The sequence below is a fragment of the Branchiostoma floridae genome, chromosome 9 (assembly GCF_000003815.2).
Source record: "Branchiostoma floridae strain S238N-H82 chromosome 9, Bfl_VNyyK, whole genome shotgun sequence".
In the NCBI taxonomy this organism is placed as follows: domain Eukaryota; kingdom Metazoa; phylum Chordata; class Leptocardii; order Amphioxiformes; family Branchiostomatidae; genus Branchiostoma; species Branchiostoma floridae.
Window position 1 is genome coordinate 23,594,145 of NC_049987.1, and position 18,951 is coordinate 23,613,095.

General features: G+C 43.2%; 1 protein-coding gene across 1 annotated transcript in view; it reads left to right on the forward strand.

The window, feature by feature from the left end:
- LOC118422358 (cell adhesion molecule 3-like) overlaps positions 1-9,962 on the forward strand; it is a 10,690-nt gene extending 728 nt beyond the window's left edge. The window contains exons 2-6 of the mRNA XM_035829878.1: positions 7,584-7,738; positions 8,227-8,386; positions 8,812-9,117; positions 9,450-9,597; positions 9,911-9,962. Coding sequence (XP_035685771.1) covers positions 7,584-7,738; positions 8,227-8,386; positions 8,812-9,117; positions 9,450-9,597; positions 9,911-9,962 — 821 coding nt within the window. The remainder of the gene's footprint in view (positions 1-7,583; positions 7,739-8,226; positions 8,387-8,811; positions 9,118-9,449; positions 9,598-9,910) is intronic.
- Positions 9,963-18,951: the final 8,989 nt, after the last annotated feature.

Consider the following 18,951-nt stretch of genomic DNA (forward strand, 5'->3'; position numbering starts at 1 on the left):
GTACAACACATTAATCGACATTTTGACTGATTTCTTCAATACGCGGCCGCACACACAAGTCGCACCTCTATCCCATAGGAATCGTCTTTAAAAAGTATCACATACGCAGGCAAACGAAAATATACGCCCAGTTCGCCTGATAGCACCGGACATGCACAAAACTAACAAACCTACGCAGATTGGTCACCAAAACGTGTGGGGGGGGGGGGTCTGTGTGTGTGGGGGGTGTATGTGTGTGGGGTGTGTGTGTGTGTGTGTGTTTGTGAGCGGGTTAGGGTCTGTGTGTATATGGGTGATGTGTGGGCCACTGGGTGAGGGGAGAGAGAGAGAGAGAGAGACAGACAGAGAGAGAGATAGAGAGAGAGAGACAAAGAGAGAGAGACAAAGAGAGAGAGACAAAGAGAGAGAAAGAAAGACAGAGACAGAGAGAACTGGTAAGTGTTACCTTAGAGGTGGACACCCGAAAAGCCCCCATTCCACTAGGGCGGCAATTTCACTACGACCTAAATTTTCGCTCAACGCTCACAGTTCGCTCAACGAGTTTATGTATTTGTTTACAATTTGTGTGTTTTGTTTATTTTCAGTCATGCTTTTAAATTTTGCCTGACATTTGTCCAATTTTGAAATCATGTGTTACAAAAATCCAGTTTAGGTCGTAGCGAGGTTGCAACGTGGTCGCCGACTATTAGAACCGTTGCCCAACTTATTTCCGCTTTTTTTTTTCAAGAAACCCCCCAAAATGCTTTCTCGCACTTCTTGCCTCCCCCCTCTCCCCTGTAAAGCCGTTAACGGCCGTCATATTTATAAAGCTAGTCGATGAGGGTGATTGATTTTCAGACCTTCAACATAAACCTGTCGACATGATTTAGCGTCAGCATTGATTCAAAGTGAGTCGAATCGCAGAAAGCAAAGATCTATCTCTCCCTGATAAGGTATATCTCTCCCCGATAGGATATACATAATGCGCAGCGCGAAACGCCGCGACAGATTTCCGCAGAAATTGCATTTAGAGGCGTCGCCCCAGACGGGTTTATTGCGGCTCGTCTTTCAGGAGCTTCGGCTGGGCCAAAAATTGCTTTCTAGGAGAGCATCAGGGATTTATTCACCCGAGAAATTGCTGTGAGGCCGGTAAATCATGTAGCACAATGGGAGAGGAGCGGGGTCGGGATTAGGGTCAGGCGGGTCTGGGTGGGGGATGTAGCCTCTCCTCCGCGCTGTGCTCCTGGACAGCTGGTACAGGAGCTGATGTACTTAGTTCTCTGACCCGAATCTAAATTGGAGACTAAATTAGAAAGACGCGGACGAAAAAGTGAATTTTTCATGTCATGTTAGCATCTTTGAGACAGTCAACTTTGTATCATGTCAATTGCAAGTTACGATACTCTGCACAGGCACCCGGGCAGCTGGTACAGAGGCTGATGTACTTAATCTGCTGACCCGAATCAGAATTGGAGACGGGAAGGGGAAATAGAAACAGGCGGATGGAAAAGTAAATTTTTCATGTCATGTTAGCATCTTTGAGACAGTCAACTTTGTAATATGGCAAGTTACGATACTCTGCACAGGCACCTAGGCAGCTGGTACAGGAGCTGATGTACTTAGTTCTCTGACCCGAATCAGAATTGGAGAAGGGAAGGGAAAATAGAAACAGGCGGATGTAAATGTAAATTTTCATGTCATGTTAGCATCTTTGAGACAGTCAACTTTGTAATATGGCAAGTTACGATACTCTGCACAGGCAGCCAGGCAGCTGGTACAGAAGCTGGTGTACTTAGTTCTCTGACCCGAATCTAAATTGGAGACTGGAAAGGGAAAATAGAAAGAGGCGGATGGAAATGTAAATGTTTCATGTCGTGTCAGCACAAGTCAAGCGTCTTTGAGATTGAGTCTTGCTTGTATTATCTTCAGGTTGCAGCGTTTTAGGAATGTCAAAAGATAAGGTTGATGGCAGAAGAGCATTTCTGTGTAAATCGTTTGATACACCCACCTATTATGCGGCAGCCATACAGAGTCAGAGAGTTTTGAATATCATAACGATAAACTTTGCACTCAATTCAAACTTAGCAAATTTGAAAACGCACCCGTGGTTTAGGAATCTTTATGTTACATTGCTACCTGCTGCAAGGATTTCGTCTTGATTAAAAAAAGACTTCTATCTACAAGACGTAAAGCCAAGTCAAGTTAAAGCCTTTATGTAATCTAAAAGACTTGTTGGGACGTAATGGCCTATTTTCAACATGATCGAGAGGATAAGAATCAAAAGACAGCAACGCAGTAAGACATCATAGCTACAAACACATTATCTCTATAATGCTAGTCCAATGTTTTTTTCTGGTTCTAATACCCCCTTTCCAATAGGACGGCGCTCTCGCCGCGCTCTCTCTACGACCTCAAATTTGACATATAGCTCAGCAACTTGTTTAGAAAAGAGACGAATCTTTGTACAGTTTGTTTCGTTGTCCTCTTAGTCACACTTTTACATGTTGTATGATATACCCAGTACGATATCAAAGGTTACACATATCTTATTTAGGTAGCAGTGAGAGCGTCTAGTGGAAAGGGGGCCTTATGCCTAAAACATACAGTGTAAAATAATCCGTTTATTTTCTTATACATTTCGTGGAGATATCTGTAAAACTCTAGGTCACAGAGAGAGCGCGTTGAGAGCGCCGTCCTAGTGGGAAGGGGTTATTAACACCAGTTCCCGAGTAGCATATGTCGTATTCCTGAGACGTCTGGCGCATCGGCTTCCAATCTGCCGGTCGATCTACGGAAGCCGCCCGGAAGATCTTCTCCCAAAAACTCCTCCAACTTCCTTAAACAGGGATCGATCATCAGCTTGTAGACAAATTATTCTGCCACTTTTCCTTCCGTCATACAAAAGTCGTCACATTAATGAATCGACTGTAGCGGTTCCCAATGGCCGCGTATGGGAAATCTATAGCACGCAGTTCTGGAAAAAGGTCACATTTCAAAGAAGTAACAAATCACTTTGAATTTGCGACTGGAGGCAGGGAGGGAACTAACAAATGGAAAATTGGCTTTGATGAATACCTAGGAGCCAATGCTTCTAAAGTATTTGTTTCTACTCTTCTATTATAAACCCAACCTCCTAAGCACTACTCAGAGTGCTTTATTTCTCAGCTTGTGCACATAAATTTTTAGACCATTCATATGAGGCATCTTTACATCATTTTAAAGTCTTTAAGTTTGCTGTAGGGAGAAAATGGAGGTATTAGCGGTTGTTTTATGAGGGGGCACACCAAAAACCGCGAAGTTCAACATAATACTACCGCGAACATTTTTCCATTTACAGTATACTCTGGGCCTTGATGATGGAATGCAGCCTTCTGAAATCTGGTTACTCAGAGCTCTATGCTAGTAACGATCCCCTGATGTCAAATGTGCAATCATAATGCGGCTTTCCTGATGCCAGCGAGACCATAAGTATCACCTGATGGTAACCTGTGTCTGGTTTTCGTAGCTACTTGATATATCATCTATTCCGGACGTATCACGGAAGCTGTACATAGTCGTTCATCATCCACCCTCAGAGGGATGTGTTAACACATGCACTGTTCACATTTGCATAATCTTCTCGTCTGTACATGGTCTGGTTTTCTATCCCGCCCTGGCTTCAGTTGGGATTAACATTGGAGCTTGCCAACACAGCTTTTATCCACTATATACACACAGGCTTTCTGGGTTATTTCAACTTGAGTAGGCTGGGGGATGTCCACGTAGCATAACTTGTTGCACCCTCGACACACACAGTTGAGCTCCTGGTTCCAATTAGTCGGTATATGTGACTTCCCCTAGGTTAAAGTCTGGATAGGCATACACAATGTATCTGTTGGGGCTTCACCTGCTTTTCAGAAGGGATGTAAAATGTGGGTTCCCTGTTTTAGGAGGTACTGTAAATGCAGAAATGTTCGTGGTGGATTAATGTTCGCGGTTCTCGCGGCGGCCGCTTCACCGCGAATTTAAAACCACCGCGAACATTTTTCCATAACAGTAAGAGACTGCAGTGCATGGTGTTACCGCGAAATTAAAACCACCTCGAAAAGGCCATTTTCCCGCTCCCGCGAAATTAAATCCCCGCAAACTTAAATGCATTTACAGTATCTTAAGCGTCAAAGGTAAAGGGCTATCAACCTCCACCTGTGAAAACATACCCTGCTACAGAAACACCGGACACAACATAGAAGGTAGAAAATGAAAAAAATAAAAAATGTCCTAAACGTTCATCATATTGTTGACATGCTGTACTCTACCATACCGTCTGAAGACGGATGCAAAGTTATTGGCTTAAAAAAAACTGAGTATTGAAAATTATTCCCTGAAGTCATCGCTCGACTGCGGCGTTTTCGTACCTGCCACTTTTCATCATGTGCGATTGGTAGTTAATTTCCTACAGGAAGGGATAACGCCGATAATAAATGGCCCGAGCACATATAAACGACACTTCTGCAGTTATTGGTGTAATATGATGCACAACTGCGCCGTGCTGACAGCAGGGTCAAGTGCGCACTTGCATACATCATTGGTAAGCTGTAAAATGCCGTTTGGAAAATGTCTCGCTCGTATACACGATCTGGTATTTAAGAGCTGACATTTGTATGTGCTTAAGACCCGCATTCCACTATAGGCAATCGCGCTGTGACCTAAATTACATTGGTACTTTGATATTTACGAGTTACTGGCAATGTAGATATGTCAAATTTGTGATTATTAGTTTTACAATGATGTTAACTTAACTTAAAGCTAAAGATGCTCGTACATCTGTTCAGATGCTTAGGGGTAGCGCCCATCTCATATTCTGTAGCCCTTGGGCCACACATTTGTGTAAGCCACTACAACAGGGGGCTAGTCCGCTGGTAGTGGTGTGTGTTTAACTCCCATACTCTTCCTCATTAGTGCTGAGTGCAAGGCAGAGAAAGCAGCATCTACTAAATTCTTTAAAGTCTTTGGTATGATTCGGCCGGGGATCGAACTCACGACCTACCGAATGCAAGGCGAACACTCTACCCACTCGGCCATTGCACTGAGCTATGTCAATCTAACTGACCCTTATATCTCCTGACAACTTAAAGAATCTCCTGATTTCCTCTTTGACATTTGAAATATCAATAAGATTAATATGTAGATCTATATTACAGATCCAACAATGCTATTTGTATATATAATTTGCAATTCATGTCTCTTCGAAGTATAACAAATAAGATTATTGAATACGAAAACAATCACTTGTATTCCTCTTTGACTTATGAAATATCAATTTGGTTTTTGTTTAGATAGATATATTTATGTGAAGATAATCATATTTATAAATAATCAATCATGCATAATTAATTTCTCTTTTGATTATAAGGCATCTATTTAATACGAAAGAATTAGTCCATTTCCTCTCAAACTTATAATTTACAAACACTTTGAAACTATGAAATATTGATTTGATTTTTATATAGATGTTCTTTATATGAAAATAATCATATTTAGAAGAAATATTAATAATGCAAAATTAATGTCTCTTTTGGCTATAAGGCATCCATTGAATACAAAAAGAAGTTTCTCTTTGACTAATGAAATATCAATTTGATTTTCGTTTAGATATATAATCTTATGTGAAAATAATCATATTTACAAATGATATGTATAATCAATGTCCCTTTTGGTTTAAATGCATCAATTGAATACGAAAAGAATCATTGCAAACAATCTACAACCAAAATAACAAAAGCTGATTTCGTCCCCACCAACTCGTGTTTTCTTCTTCATAAGATAACCTTATTTGTCCTCAACCTTAGCGTGGCGGAACGCTTTTGTATGTCTTCCCCGCGCAAATCGAAGTTTTACTGCGACATAGTTACTACAATCACTTCAGCTAAATGTCAGCTGGCAGACTCCCCAGTCCACTATATTAGGCTATTCGTATATAATACGTATGATTGTAATTCATGTCTCTTTAGATTATAAAAAAAGATCTATTGACTAAGGGAAGAACCATTTACTTTCCTCACTTTCAAATACTCTAGAACCAAAATAACAAAAGCTGATTTCGTTCTCACCAACTCGTGTCTTCGTCTTCAGAATAACTCTTTATTTGTCTTCACCATCTGCAGAGCGGAACGCTTTTGTATACCGTTATCTTCCCCTCGCAAATCGGAGTTTTACTGTCACAGAGTTACTCCAACCACTTCAGCTAAATGCCAGCCGGCAGACTCCCCAGTCCATCATCCCGCGCGGAATTCCCTGAAAACTGCCTTAATTGGCCCGTAGCTGATGAGATCGGTGCTCGAAGTGACGGCGGCGCGGTGCCTGAATGTGCCGCGTGCCGGTAAATGTGCAGATAAACCCCGCCGTCGTTTCACCCTGATCCGCTAACTGCTCACATGCCATCTACAAGGCACTTAAGGAGCGCGCTCAGAACGCCGTTTTATGGAGTAGAAGATACTGAAAGGCTCCGAATGATGTTTTTGGCAATCAGTCTGTCTCCTTTCTTCCCTGCGATAAAGACTTCAAGACTTCAAGTCAAGCAGTAAACCTCAGGACTCGTCTTGAAGAAATCCTGTGCACAGATGGGGCTCATCTCAAAACATCAAAAACACTGCTGTCATCACGATAACGTTTTGTAGATGTTTACTGTAATAAAAAAAGGAGCACATAGACAGCGCTCATCTCAAAACATCAGACTTTTACTGTGAGGAAGCCAGCATATAGATAGAGCTCATCTCAGAATATCAAACATACAGTTGTCATCGCAATAACGTTTTGTAGACGTTTACTGTAATAAGGAAAGAAGCACATAGACAGCGCTCCATGATCTCAAAACATCAAACGCTTACTGTGAGAAGCCAGCACATCTCAAAACATCAAGCACACAGTTGTCAGCACAATAACGTTTTGTAGACTTTTACAGTGATGGAAACCTGAACTCGGATAGGATCTATCCCGAAATATCAATGATGTTACAATCACAGTAACGTTTTGTAGTTGATTTGAGTTCATTCCAAAACAGCAAGCACACTTCTTCGATGTTGCCATCACAAGTATAGCGTTTTGTAAATATAGTACTGTAATATTGATTTCGCTATAACCTTTGCGGACTTAAAAAGTGATAAAAGTCTAAAATACAAGTAAGTTACAAACCATAATCTGCGAAGGTAGGCTCTATAAGTTATCACAGGAGAGTTTTTGCCATATGCCATGTTTGGTTTGGGATTTGGTATTCATTTTAGTACGAAGGTAAATAAACTTTCATGTATTCTATTCTTATGAATATGAATATGTCTCTGTTTCTACTTTGACGGCAGCTAGGTGTCGCTGCAAAATGCGGTCACAAACATGATGTATTGTCATAGACTCATATTTCATAAGAAACAATAGTTAGCCACTTAAAATGGTTAGTTTCTTATTAAGGACCAGAAATAAATGAATCTGTATTACTCTCATCACGGTTCATGGCTGCAGTAAATTGTTTGATTCGTACAGCCTCATTAATCTGTTATCCCCTCTGTCTATCACATTATCTGCCATCCTGATGAAACTATTCACAGATGTTTGTCATTTTTTCCGGTCCACAGCTGACGGCGCGTTCTACAGAAGACGTCCGGAATCTAAAGTCGTCCTGGAAGGAGAAGACGCCAGCCTCAGCTGCTCCTTCAACGATCTGAGTAGTGATGACGTCGTCAATTGGCAAGGACCACCCGCCGATACCATTATATCCGCGGGGAGAAAGGTTTCTGATTTTATCTTGAGACGATTTAGTCTCTGCATTTCAATCAATAACGTTACAACTGCTTCCGGACGTTACGATTGACATCCATCACTCTTCTACAGCTTCCACTCTTTACTAGAATAAACTGGCAGAATGATTTGATATTTGCGTTGGTACAACTAGATGAAGATTATGACTATGTATGTATACATGTTTCTTGGTACATTTGAGGGGAAAAACGGTTCAACATGTCAAAGACACTAAAATCCCTGTCGACGAGACAGCGATCGCGCTAACTTCGCTACAACCAAGGAAAAGCTCCATGCTTCGAATTCGTACATACCGCCAAATTGGCACAAATCACTTGAGATGCGAATGAGGCGCATATTGTGCCTACGGCTGCGCACGAACAAAATGTCAATTCAGACCTCATAAGGACTTGATATACACGCTGCTGTAGCTTCACTTTAAGAAAACACAATGGAAACTTAAAATCATTGTCCTCGCAGGTGTCCGTGCTGTACGAGCGGCGTCACAGTATCGTCGGTGACGCGTCTCAGGGAGAGTACAACCTGCACATCCGGGGCGCGCAGGTGGAGGACTCCGGGGACTACAGGTGTTCTACTCCGAGCGTACGGGCCGCGGCTGACGTCACGCTTACTGTCGTAGGTAGGCACTGTTGACGTCACGCTTACTGTCGTAGGTAGGCACTGCTAACGTCACGCTTACTGTCGTAGGTAGGCACTGCTGACGTCACACTTACTGTCGTAGGTAGGCACTGCTGACGTCACGCTTACTGTCGTAGGTAGGTACTGCTGACGTCACGCTTACTGTCGTAGGTAGGTACTGCTGACGTCACGCTTACTGTCGTAGGTAGGTACTGCTGACGTCACGCTTACTGTCGTAGGTAGGTACTGTTGACGTCACGATCACTGTCGTAGGTAGGTACTGCTGACGTCACACTTACTGTTGTAGGTAGGTACAGCCCCATAGCATGATGTACTGATTGACCAAAACGTCACTCTAGCTGTTAGATAATGTCAAACATCACCTCACAGATACAGATAACAGTAAATAAATCTGTGTCATTGTAGTGCCAATGGTCGGCCCTCCTGACATCACCGGTGCGGAGCTCCCCCTAACGGCCGGAGACGAACTGCTGCTGCGGTGCCGGTCGCGAGGCGGCTTCCCTCCCCCTCGGCTCACCTGGTACAACGGAACCCACCGGTTCGGCTCAGAGGACACGGCTGGCGATGACGAGGGCGGCAGCGTCACGCTGGAGCTGTTCACCGCGCGGGTCTCCAAGTGGGACGACGGTGCCAACTTCACCTGCGTGGCCGACCAGGGGTTCCCCGATATCGTCAGACCTCGGGCGGCATCGAGAATACTACGGGTTGATTGTAAGTTGCGAAACGATTTGTACCTTGTTGCGAATTAACGGATGCGAACTGGTATTGTTGCGAAGCAACCTGTTATTGTATAAATAGCAAAACAATATTCTCTGGCTTTGACGTCAACTGTGATGGTCCAACCTTCTCTCAACCGGGACGGGTGGCGATACAGACTTTCGATAATTTTTTGCTCCATTTAATGACGTCACACGTGTGATAAGTTAAGTGCCCAGAGCAATTGGCAGTTGAACAAGTGATTCAGTCAAAATTCAGGTGCATTTCTTGGATTAAAGAACAATCTAACCTCCTCATAACGCGATGCCTCTTGGCCCAATCCCCAGACCCGCCGACTGTATCCGTCCCCTCCCCCTCCGTCCACGCCAGGGAGGGCCAGGCCGTGAACCTGACGTGTTACGTCGACTCCAACCCGAAAGCAACTGTGACCTGGCGCAAACTAGGAGATCGCCTGCCGCGGGACAGCATACAGAGGTTGGCTGTGCTTTTTTAAAAGATGTTGTGTGTTGAGTGACACCCCCCCCCCCCCCCACACACACACACATACAAGTATGTGGAATGGTAGGACCCAGAGGGGGTCAAAGAGAAGAAAAGTAAGTGAAACGGGAGTCTGGAGGAGACAGATCCAGAGAGGCGAGAGACACTTCTGGAGGGAGCAGGGGGAAGTAGGTCATGCGACCATATCTAGATCGCGCGTTTCTGAACTTGATTGCGAACCTTACGATTAGATAAGCTTTGTTTTATGTTAAACACATGAGTAGTAGCCCACCATATTCTGCTTCTGCAGTGATCCTGCCCACATGGTGGTGGTCACCTTGTATATGAATGTGAATGAGTAATTAAAAATATATAGTTAGTTTAAGTTTGTTAGACATAAGGTATACATACCTCACCTCACCTCACCGGTATACATACGGATGTTTCTTTTCTAGTACTGAATCATTTATTTTATCGTTTTCGTCCAGAGAGAGGAGTCTCCAGATCGTGAAAGTGTCCAAGTACGACAGCGGTGTCTACCAGTGCGAGGCAGACAACCGGATCTTACCGGTCGGCGTGGGCTCCATACGGCTGGAGGTGTTCTGTGAGTACTGGTGCTATTTAGACGTGTTATGTTTTCCTTCATTGAAGGGAAACATATTGTAAGAGTCAGAGGGGCGAGTAGAACAGAAATAAACAATATATACAAAAATCCTGACCGACCCGGGAATCAAACCCGGGTACTTAGGATCACAACATCAGCAGTCTAAATGACTGAGCCAAAAGCCTGACAGGCGTTTGGCATGGTCATTTAGCACTTCTTCAACCCCCCACTGTTACAATATTGTTGTTGCTCCGTTTCTTCTCCTTCCTTTTCTGGGGCAAAAGGCTGTCACCATGTTTACCTACACTAAAGTTGTTTTTCCACCCTTCTTTTTCTCCAAACAAATTGATAAGGTCAATGTCCCGAGGCAGACGTCTGTCACCATGGTAACAGCATTGATGTAGCAGAAAATGTGGTGTTCAATTACATTTATGTAGCAAATGGAAGACATATAGGATAGCCATCATACATATGAATGACTTTGAGTAAGAATAAACATAGCAGTAGCTAGGCTAGACCATGTTAGGCTAGACCATTTGAAAGCAAACGCATGTTAGAGTAAACGTATTTGCTTTACAATGTTACTCTTACATTCTACAATTTTCTTGTTGAAAGAAGCAAAAAAACATTAAATATGCTCTGCATACATTGCCATTACAGTGGGTGCTTTTGGCAATGATACATGTGGTTAATGCGGACACCACGTTGTGCAAAATATATACATAATCATCTTACAAAATATTTCTCCCATCAGACCCACCCAGCATTGACTCTACTCTCAGCGACAAAGCGTCAGTCATGTACGGACATAACGACTTCTCGCTGAATTGCTTCGCGGACGGAAACCCGAAACCGAACATCCGGTGGCGGCGGAAGGATACAACCCTGTACTGGGAAAACCCGCTGCGGTTCCACCGGGTGCGCTACGACGTGGAGGGGACGTATCAGTGCGTGGCCACCAGCGATGGCTTCCCTGTGGTCACAAAAGAAGTTGAAATAGACGTCTTAGGTAAGCGTTCATATTGAAGATACATAGGCTGGCTATGCAGGTACAGGTACAGATAGAGAAATATAATAACTTAATCAGAAAGACATAAAAGTATTTTCACAACTTCTACGAAACCGGTGACTACTTTTGATCTTTGACAACAGGCCACGGAATTAGCATAGTTACCTATTAGTAAATATTGCTCAACACGTTAATCATTAGAAACGTTATCGCAAACGTTTAAATGCCAACGGGTGACTTAAGTTATGTATATTCCGCCAAAAACCTTAGTGGCTAGGCGAGCGAACACGAGGTCAAACTGTAATCGGTCGAATTGACCTGGTATTTCTGACGTAGCGTTTTGACATTTTCGACTTTCAATGCCGTGTCCTGGGCACAGTGCGCGTATAACAACCAATTGCCCCTTTGGCCCCCTATATGTATATGAGCCTACCTTTAACTTTCTAATTTTTTTTCTAGTTTGCTTTTTACACAGACGAGGACAATGTGGCACTGTACTCAAGTTTTTTGTAACTTACAGTGCCACATACATGGTACAGGCAGAAGATAAAGGTGGTCTTTTACCTCCCCGACCGAAGTCAGGTATAACCATTTTTTTTACACCTGGGTGAAGTGAGGAAGGTCGTGTCAAGTGCCTTTCCCAAGGGCACAACGTCGGGGGCACGGCGGGGAGTGAACTCAGGACCTATAGATTCCGAGCCGACCGCTCTACCAGTTACGCCACGCACGACGAATTTCTTATTTTACCACCATATATATAAGCAACAAAAGGCTAGATACCTTAATATATACCTTAAGATACCTTAAACTACACTTTTCATGACCTCAGGAAAGCCACAAGTCGAAGCAGCGTCGCCACAAGTGTCCACCAATCAGGGCGACGTGGCCAGGTTCTACTGTGACGTCATCGGCGACCCCCTCCCCGAGAAGGTGACGTGGCTGTGGAGGAACAAGAACGGCGTGGAGAGCGTGCTCCTGGAGACCAACAACGGCATCAGCATCACCGAGAAGATCGTCGGGAAGATGAAGACGGCCACGCTCTCCATTGATCACGTGACCGGTGACGATGAGGGCATCTACATCTGCAAAGCCGCGAACATCTTCAGCTCGGACCAGCGGGAGATACGGCTGACTGTGAAAGGTGGGGTGTCTTAACAACCCTTAAACTGCCAGAGTTCCAGCCCTATAAAATGCTTTTAGTTTCAGGGTTGGCCGTTGACCTCCAAAAAGAGACCCCCGAATAAGGCCGAGGTCCCTACCTTCCTGGTTTCGTTCGTTACACGTGCGCAAAGCTGCTACTTCGGGAGAATACGCTATAGCTATCCCGGCTATCCCGGGAATACGCTATAGCTAGCCTATAACCGGTCACGGCACACAGGGCATGTATATGTGTGCCGGATATATCCGGGTCTGGCGGTTTAAGGGTTAAGGAATCTACGTTGCCTTTACTTTGTCTCAATCTTGTTCCATTAGAATGTCTAAAATTGTTTTCAATGCTAGTTTCTCGTTAATGCCTTTACAACTACAGATCCTTCGGTCACGGAAAAATAGGTAATTAATATGCTACCTAAATCTTTTGACCGTTTCGAAAAACTATCCAGGTGCTTTAGTAAGTTTTTTGGCATGCCTATCTTACTACTAAGGGTGTTTACTCTTACTAAAAAAACTATCAGCTAATCAGTCGACAATTAGGAAGAATACATTTTTTATTTGGGGCCGGTGTGACAGCGATCTCGCCCCCCGTGATCTCACCCCCCGGGGGCGAAATCACTAGCGATCTCGCCCCCGCCCTCCCCGGCTAGTGATCTCGCCCCCCTACCTCGCCCCCCTTTAGCGATTTCACCCCCCCCCCTAAAAAACGGGTTTACATGACATTTTAGAAGTTGATTGGTATAAATCACAAAATGCAGTTTCAGACTGATATAAGTACACAAGTTTGATACATAACTCCATTCATAGTATCAATATTAACGTAATTACATGGTAATAAGATAGTTGAACTTGTTTCAGACAAGGAGGGTTGGGTCCCTTGTATTCCCATTATTGCATATACCTGAGTCTTGACATAAGATGTATTTCATTGACATTGTATTCACCTGTCCTCAAGCAACCTATATATCTCCAATATGAAGTCTCTACCATGAAGTGACCACAAAAGAACTATGTAATGTCTTTATTAATTATACAAATATTAGGTATTAATTAGAATAACGCACATTTTGGTATATGCACCTGGCCAAGGGATATCTTCACCTCCAACATGACTGTTTTTTCTAGTATTTAGGAACTGATACATTTACCCGTGTTTCTTAAGACTGGTACTTTGCCAGTGTTTGTGTAGCATTTAGCAACAGCTATATCAACTTGCGCGTAGATAGTGTTTATAATGAGAAACTATTATTCACCTGTGTTTTTGTTAGTGCTTTGGAAATGTTTCCAGCACAAGAAAGAAAACACTGTGACAAATTGAAAACATATAGCTGACGTATTTAGTACCATAGACGGTGTTGATTTATGCGTTCGCAGTAGCACTGTTTTATGCCACCTCAGCTGCAAAAATTGTCTTTTTCATTTCAATGTCATGTTTCCACCGAACAATATAGTATCGACTTTCGAGGTATGACATCTTACGGTACGGTAATAAGGTGCCATATAGGTACCAGGTAACACACCATATACATTGTTCAACTTATTCATTAATGACCTCGTTCATGTTCTTGATAATGCCGAATGTGAACCACCTTCCCTACATAATTTATTTGTATCGTGCTTGTTATATGCAGACGATGTGGTTATACTTTCTGAATCAGACAAAGGGTTGCAATGCGCGCTCAATAGATTAAGTGCCTTCTGCAAGAAATGGAAACTCCAAGTTAATCTTAAGAAAACTAAAGTTATGATTTTCAACAAATCTGGCCGATCCTTCCGAAACCAAACATTTGTATTTGATCAAGACACTCTGGACGTAGTACATTCTTACTGCTATCTAGGCCTGACTATTACATCGTCAGGAAGCTTCTCCCTGACCAAAAAACAACTTTCACTCAAATCTCGTAAAGCTATGTATAGTTTGAAATCTCTCATTCGCTCATCTGTCTCGCCAAAGTGCTTGTTAAAAATATTTGATTCCTGTATAAAGCCGATTCTCCTATGTGGGTGTGAAATTTGGGGCACAGAGTCTATTAATGACAACTCCCCAATTGAAATTTCCCATCACCGTTTTTGTAAGAATATACTTGGAGTTCCTAGAAATTGTAGTAATTTAGCATCCAGAGCGGAGCTTGGCAGATTTCCTTGAGACTTAGATATATCTGTGCGTGTTATTCGTTACTGGCTACGATTATTACAAATGGATCCTCATAGACATTTATAACAAGCTGATGCCCTTTTGTATCAACATAATTCTATTTCTAATAGTCGCAGAAGAACCTTGTTACAACGAGTGAAAGAACTTTTAGATGGTAGTGGCCACTCCTACCTTTTCTATTCATGTAACTCACTTAGTGATATCAGATCTATATGTACAATGATAAGATCTAGAATCTCTGATATGTTTATCCAAACCTCTCGTCATAACTTGAGTATAGATACTGGTAAGCTAAGATTTTATAAGACCTGTAAAACAGCACATACTATGGAAAAATACTTAGAATTAGATAATTTTGATTTACGCTCGGCAATCAGCAAAATTAGAATTAGTGCCCATCCTCTCGAAATTGAGAGAGGACGGTACAAGAGGCTATCCGTGTGTGAAAGAACGTGCAAACAATGCACGTCAAACGTGGTGGAAGACGAAACACATTTCATGTCAAACTGCCCTCTCTATAACCAAGAAAGAAAAGAGCTGTTCAAAGAGGCCATCAAATTCCATCCAAACTTTCTCACATTCAATGATAAAAAGAAAACAGTCCTCCTTTTAACATCACAAAACCCACACATAATAGAAAAGGTGGGATCTTTCGTCTTCCACTGTCTTCAAATAAGGAGTCGAACCCAATAACCCAGGATCTAGAGTTAGCTCTCACTAGTTTTAGACTAGACACCTGTGATATTGTATTTTACACTGTTTGAATCTTGTATGTTACCTGCAATTAGCCCACGGGCATGAATTTGCAATAAAACTTACTATTAATCGATATGTAGTAACCAGCTGCTCTTGGGGGGGGGGGGGGCGAAAACGCTAAAGGGGGGCGAAAACGCTAGTGATTTCGCCCCCCGGGGGGGCGAGATCGCTGGGGGGGCGAGATCGCTGTCACACAGGGACAATGTTGTTATTTATACTGTGAAAACCAACTTAGCTGAACTTTCAAGCAAATCTTAACACAATTTCTTTTAAAGAATCAAGAACATCCATCATCGCCATCATCTCGGTTTCCGTCGCCGTGATCGTCATGGCAACGGTTTCAGTCATCGGCGTCTTCGTAGCGAAGAGAAAAGGATGGATCTGTGCAGATGAGAAGCACGGTAAGAATGTTCTAAGTCATACACACATGCATGCTCAACATTACATAGTCACCCATATTGTTATGATTAAAGGTGTATTTCTATGTTGTAAATAATAGCCAACCGTACGAAAGTCACTGTACTTTTTGTTGCGTCAATAAAGCTCATCTATCATATTACGATTCTATGAAGTAGTAATACATCATGCACTTTGTACACCACCAAATATTAATCTAAGAGTCGTTTCTGTGTCTCTCAATTTCTTCAGAGCAGTACTGACTGCATTTACTTCGTGCTGCAGCTAGGTGTCGCTGCCAACAATGCGGTCCCACACATGAGGTTTTTTTTTCATGTATAAAATATCATCTATTTCAGCCACCCCTGCTCTGTCCCCGATACGATCCGTCCCGCCCCTGCCGAAGTACGGGCGGAAACCCGGCCACGGCACGAACGACTCCGGTGTGGAGGACCTGGAGATGCAGGAGATGGACGGCACGCTCAAACCGCGGCCTCCGCCCAGAGTGGACAAGGACTGGACTTCCATAGGACTCTCATACCCACGTAAGACTTATCGACAGAGAGAGAGTGTGAGAGAGAGAGAGAGAGAGAGAGAGAGAGAGAGAGAGAGAGTGAGAGAGAGAGAGAGAGAGAGAGAGAGAGTGATAGAGAGAGAGAGAGAGAGAGAGAGGGAGAGAGAGAGAGAGAGAAAGAAAGAGCTTTTCTTGGTTTCTTGACTGACTGCATGACAGAGAGCACTACACGAAAACTTGAATATCCGGTCGTTTTTGGGGTTGCATATGTCCCGTGAAACCTGGTGTATCCGGGGCATGTGCAGTCATATCCTGTTATGACAAGCGCGGGTCCTGCATATTACCGCTTATGCCTGCACATCCGGTAATTAGACATGTATGGGGATATGCGGCCCCTGCTCACGTCTCGTGTCTTGAGTAATGCCAAACAAGAGACCATCTTGTGTGTGAATTGATAGACGTAATGATGCTTTGTCATAAGAATAGGTTTGAGTAAGATTGGTAAAGGACATCCGCTTTACATAAAAGTACTCTCCAAGCGGATGTTTATTGACTTGTCTGGCATTTTCAGTCAACAAAACTCACAAACGCCTGATATAAACGAATGCATTGTTTTACAAGAACAAAGAAAGGCCTACGCACGAATGGCGCGTATCATCGTTTTCCAATGAATTGTTATCTAGAACGAACACTAAAAATAACTTTGAGGGCATCGTATACCAGCGTTTGGTATTATTATATTCTTAAGCTTCGGTTTTACGTTTTTAGCTAATCAACTAATTTTACTTTTTTTAAAACTTTTGACACAAAAGAAAACATGGCTTACCCATGCTCAATTTTAATATTCGTTTTTTTTTTTTTTGCTGCGGCAGTTTGTTGCCTAGATTGAACTACACGAAATGGACATTCTAAGTAAAATCTAACACGTTTGATGATAACATTCTCCACCATTCTATGATGGGGTAGTCATTTTACGCCCTAAGCTTATCAATGAAACGGTCGCTTCAGTCTAAAGACCAATGTTGTGCTTTTGAAACAAAAGAAAACATGGCGTATATGATATACCCACGCTCGCATTGGAAGCCTTCATTCGTTTTTATCCTTGTGGATAATGCTTGTTGCAACAACAATATGTTTGTTACCAGACTGATGTATGAAATCATCAACAATTACAGTAACACATTTTCACCTAGTTCCTTGTGGGTATTGTTTGACTGTGAACTGGTCAGGTGACAAAAGCTGAATTTAGCTACAGTGGACCTCCCGACCTATTGTGTCTGTCTGTATGCAAATACTCATCAAAACTAGCCAATTGTATTTCACACAGCATGTAGGTGTTTGAAAATAAGGACCAATCAACACACATGTCAACATTTTCAAATTTTACAGTTGGCATTTAAGAGCTAGACTTCTTTCTGTGAGGTTGCGCTTGTACGCAACGGATCCCGATAGCTGGATATCTGCATGCACGGCAGACAACGTCAGTGAACACTGAGGGATTTAGAATGATACGACCTCGAGACCACTGGAAGAATAGCTGGCAACATAATGTTGTAATAGCTAAAAGTGGATCTGAATAAAGTCAAGTCAAGTCAAGTCAACAACATCTTGCCGCGTGGAATTTGAACTGCCTACGCTGGAAGGATTGGATTCTGCTTGGAGTTTTTAACAACTGTAATTTTATAGCTAGTATCCAGCCTTACGCGCGGGCAGGCGCTGTAGAGTACGGTGGGGTACGACTGACATGCCCGGTTGTGATTTTGCGGACGGTTTGAGACTACGTCACACGTCGCCATGTAGGGCTGGCTTAAAAGTTGCTGCCGGAGGCCGTGGTTGGCTCGGGTGATTTCTGCTTCGGCCCCGTGGACAGTGGAGGCTGCCCACCCGTGTCGCGATGGATCAATGGTTACCACAAATCTTCACGTTCATGTTTAGAAATTTTTGCCGCAGCTGTGCTCCTGACTAACAAAAGTCTGTGCAGAAGACGGATGGACAACAGAATGTATGATAGCGGGAATGCAGAACTTCACAAGACGTAAAAGGAGCATCATTCCTAGCACATAATATATGGAGGAAATCGTCAGGACAGTCTACTGTCCAGAAATACTTTGAAAAAATAAAGAAAATTCATTCACCATTCAGAAAGAATAAAAGCAAAATATACACACTACAGGGAGGGGTGATCCTAGGTAGGGCAGGGTAGTAAATCAAAGCTGCTTTCAATGACAAAGGGTGCTCTAGTCGAGGCCTGGGTGAGATGATTAGGTGATAATTAGGTGCTAACAAGGGTGCATGTCCCGAATAGGCAGGCATATGCAGGAGATTGGGGTCGGATGAGCGGACATGGGCGGGACATGCACCGGGATGGCCAGGCACATATGCAGGCATTATCGGCCTCCATATGTCCCGCACACTAATAGTTGTGAATCTCCGGGTCATATGCAGGTCCGTCTATACCAAGTGTGCGGACGGCATATACCCGTTATCGGCCACATATTTTGAATATCTGGGTTTATATGCAGGAGTATTCGACCCAGATATTCGCTTTTTCGTGTAGTGGAGTAACAAAGGCTTAACCCACTCAAACAGTCTACCTTGATGTTCCTATCCCATCGTTTTGCATACCTCATGGTCTTTCTTGTAATTAACATGATTTATTTTCCTTTAATACAACGATGTGACACCATGATATTGATTTTCCAGGCTTGGCGCCCTCTAACACCCTCCCACCTTACTCCATTGCGCCTCATCTGGGTGGGACGCGC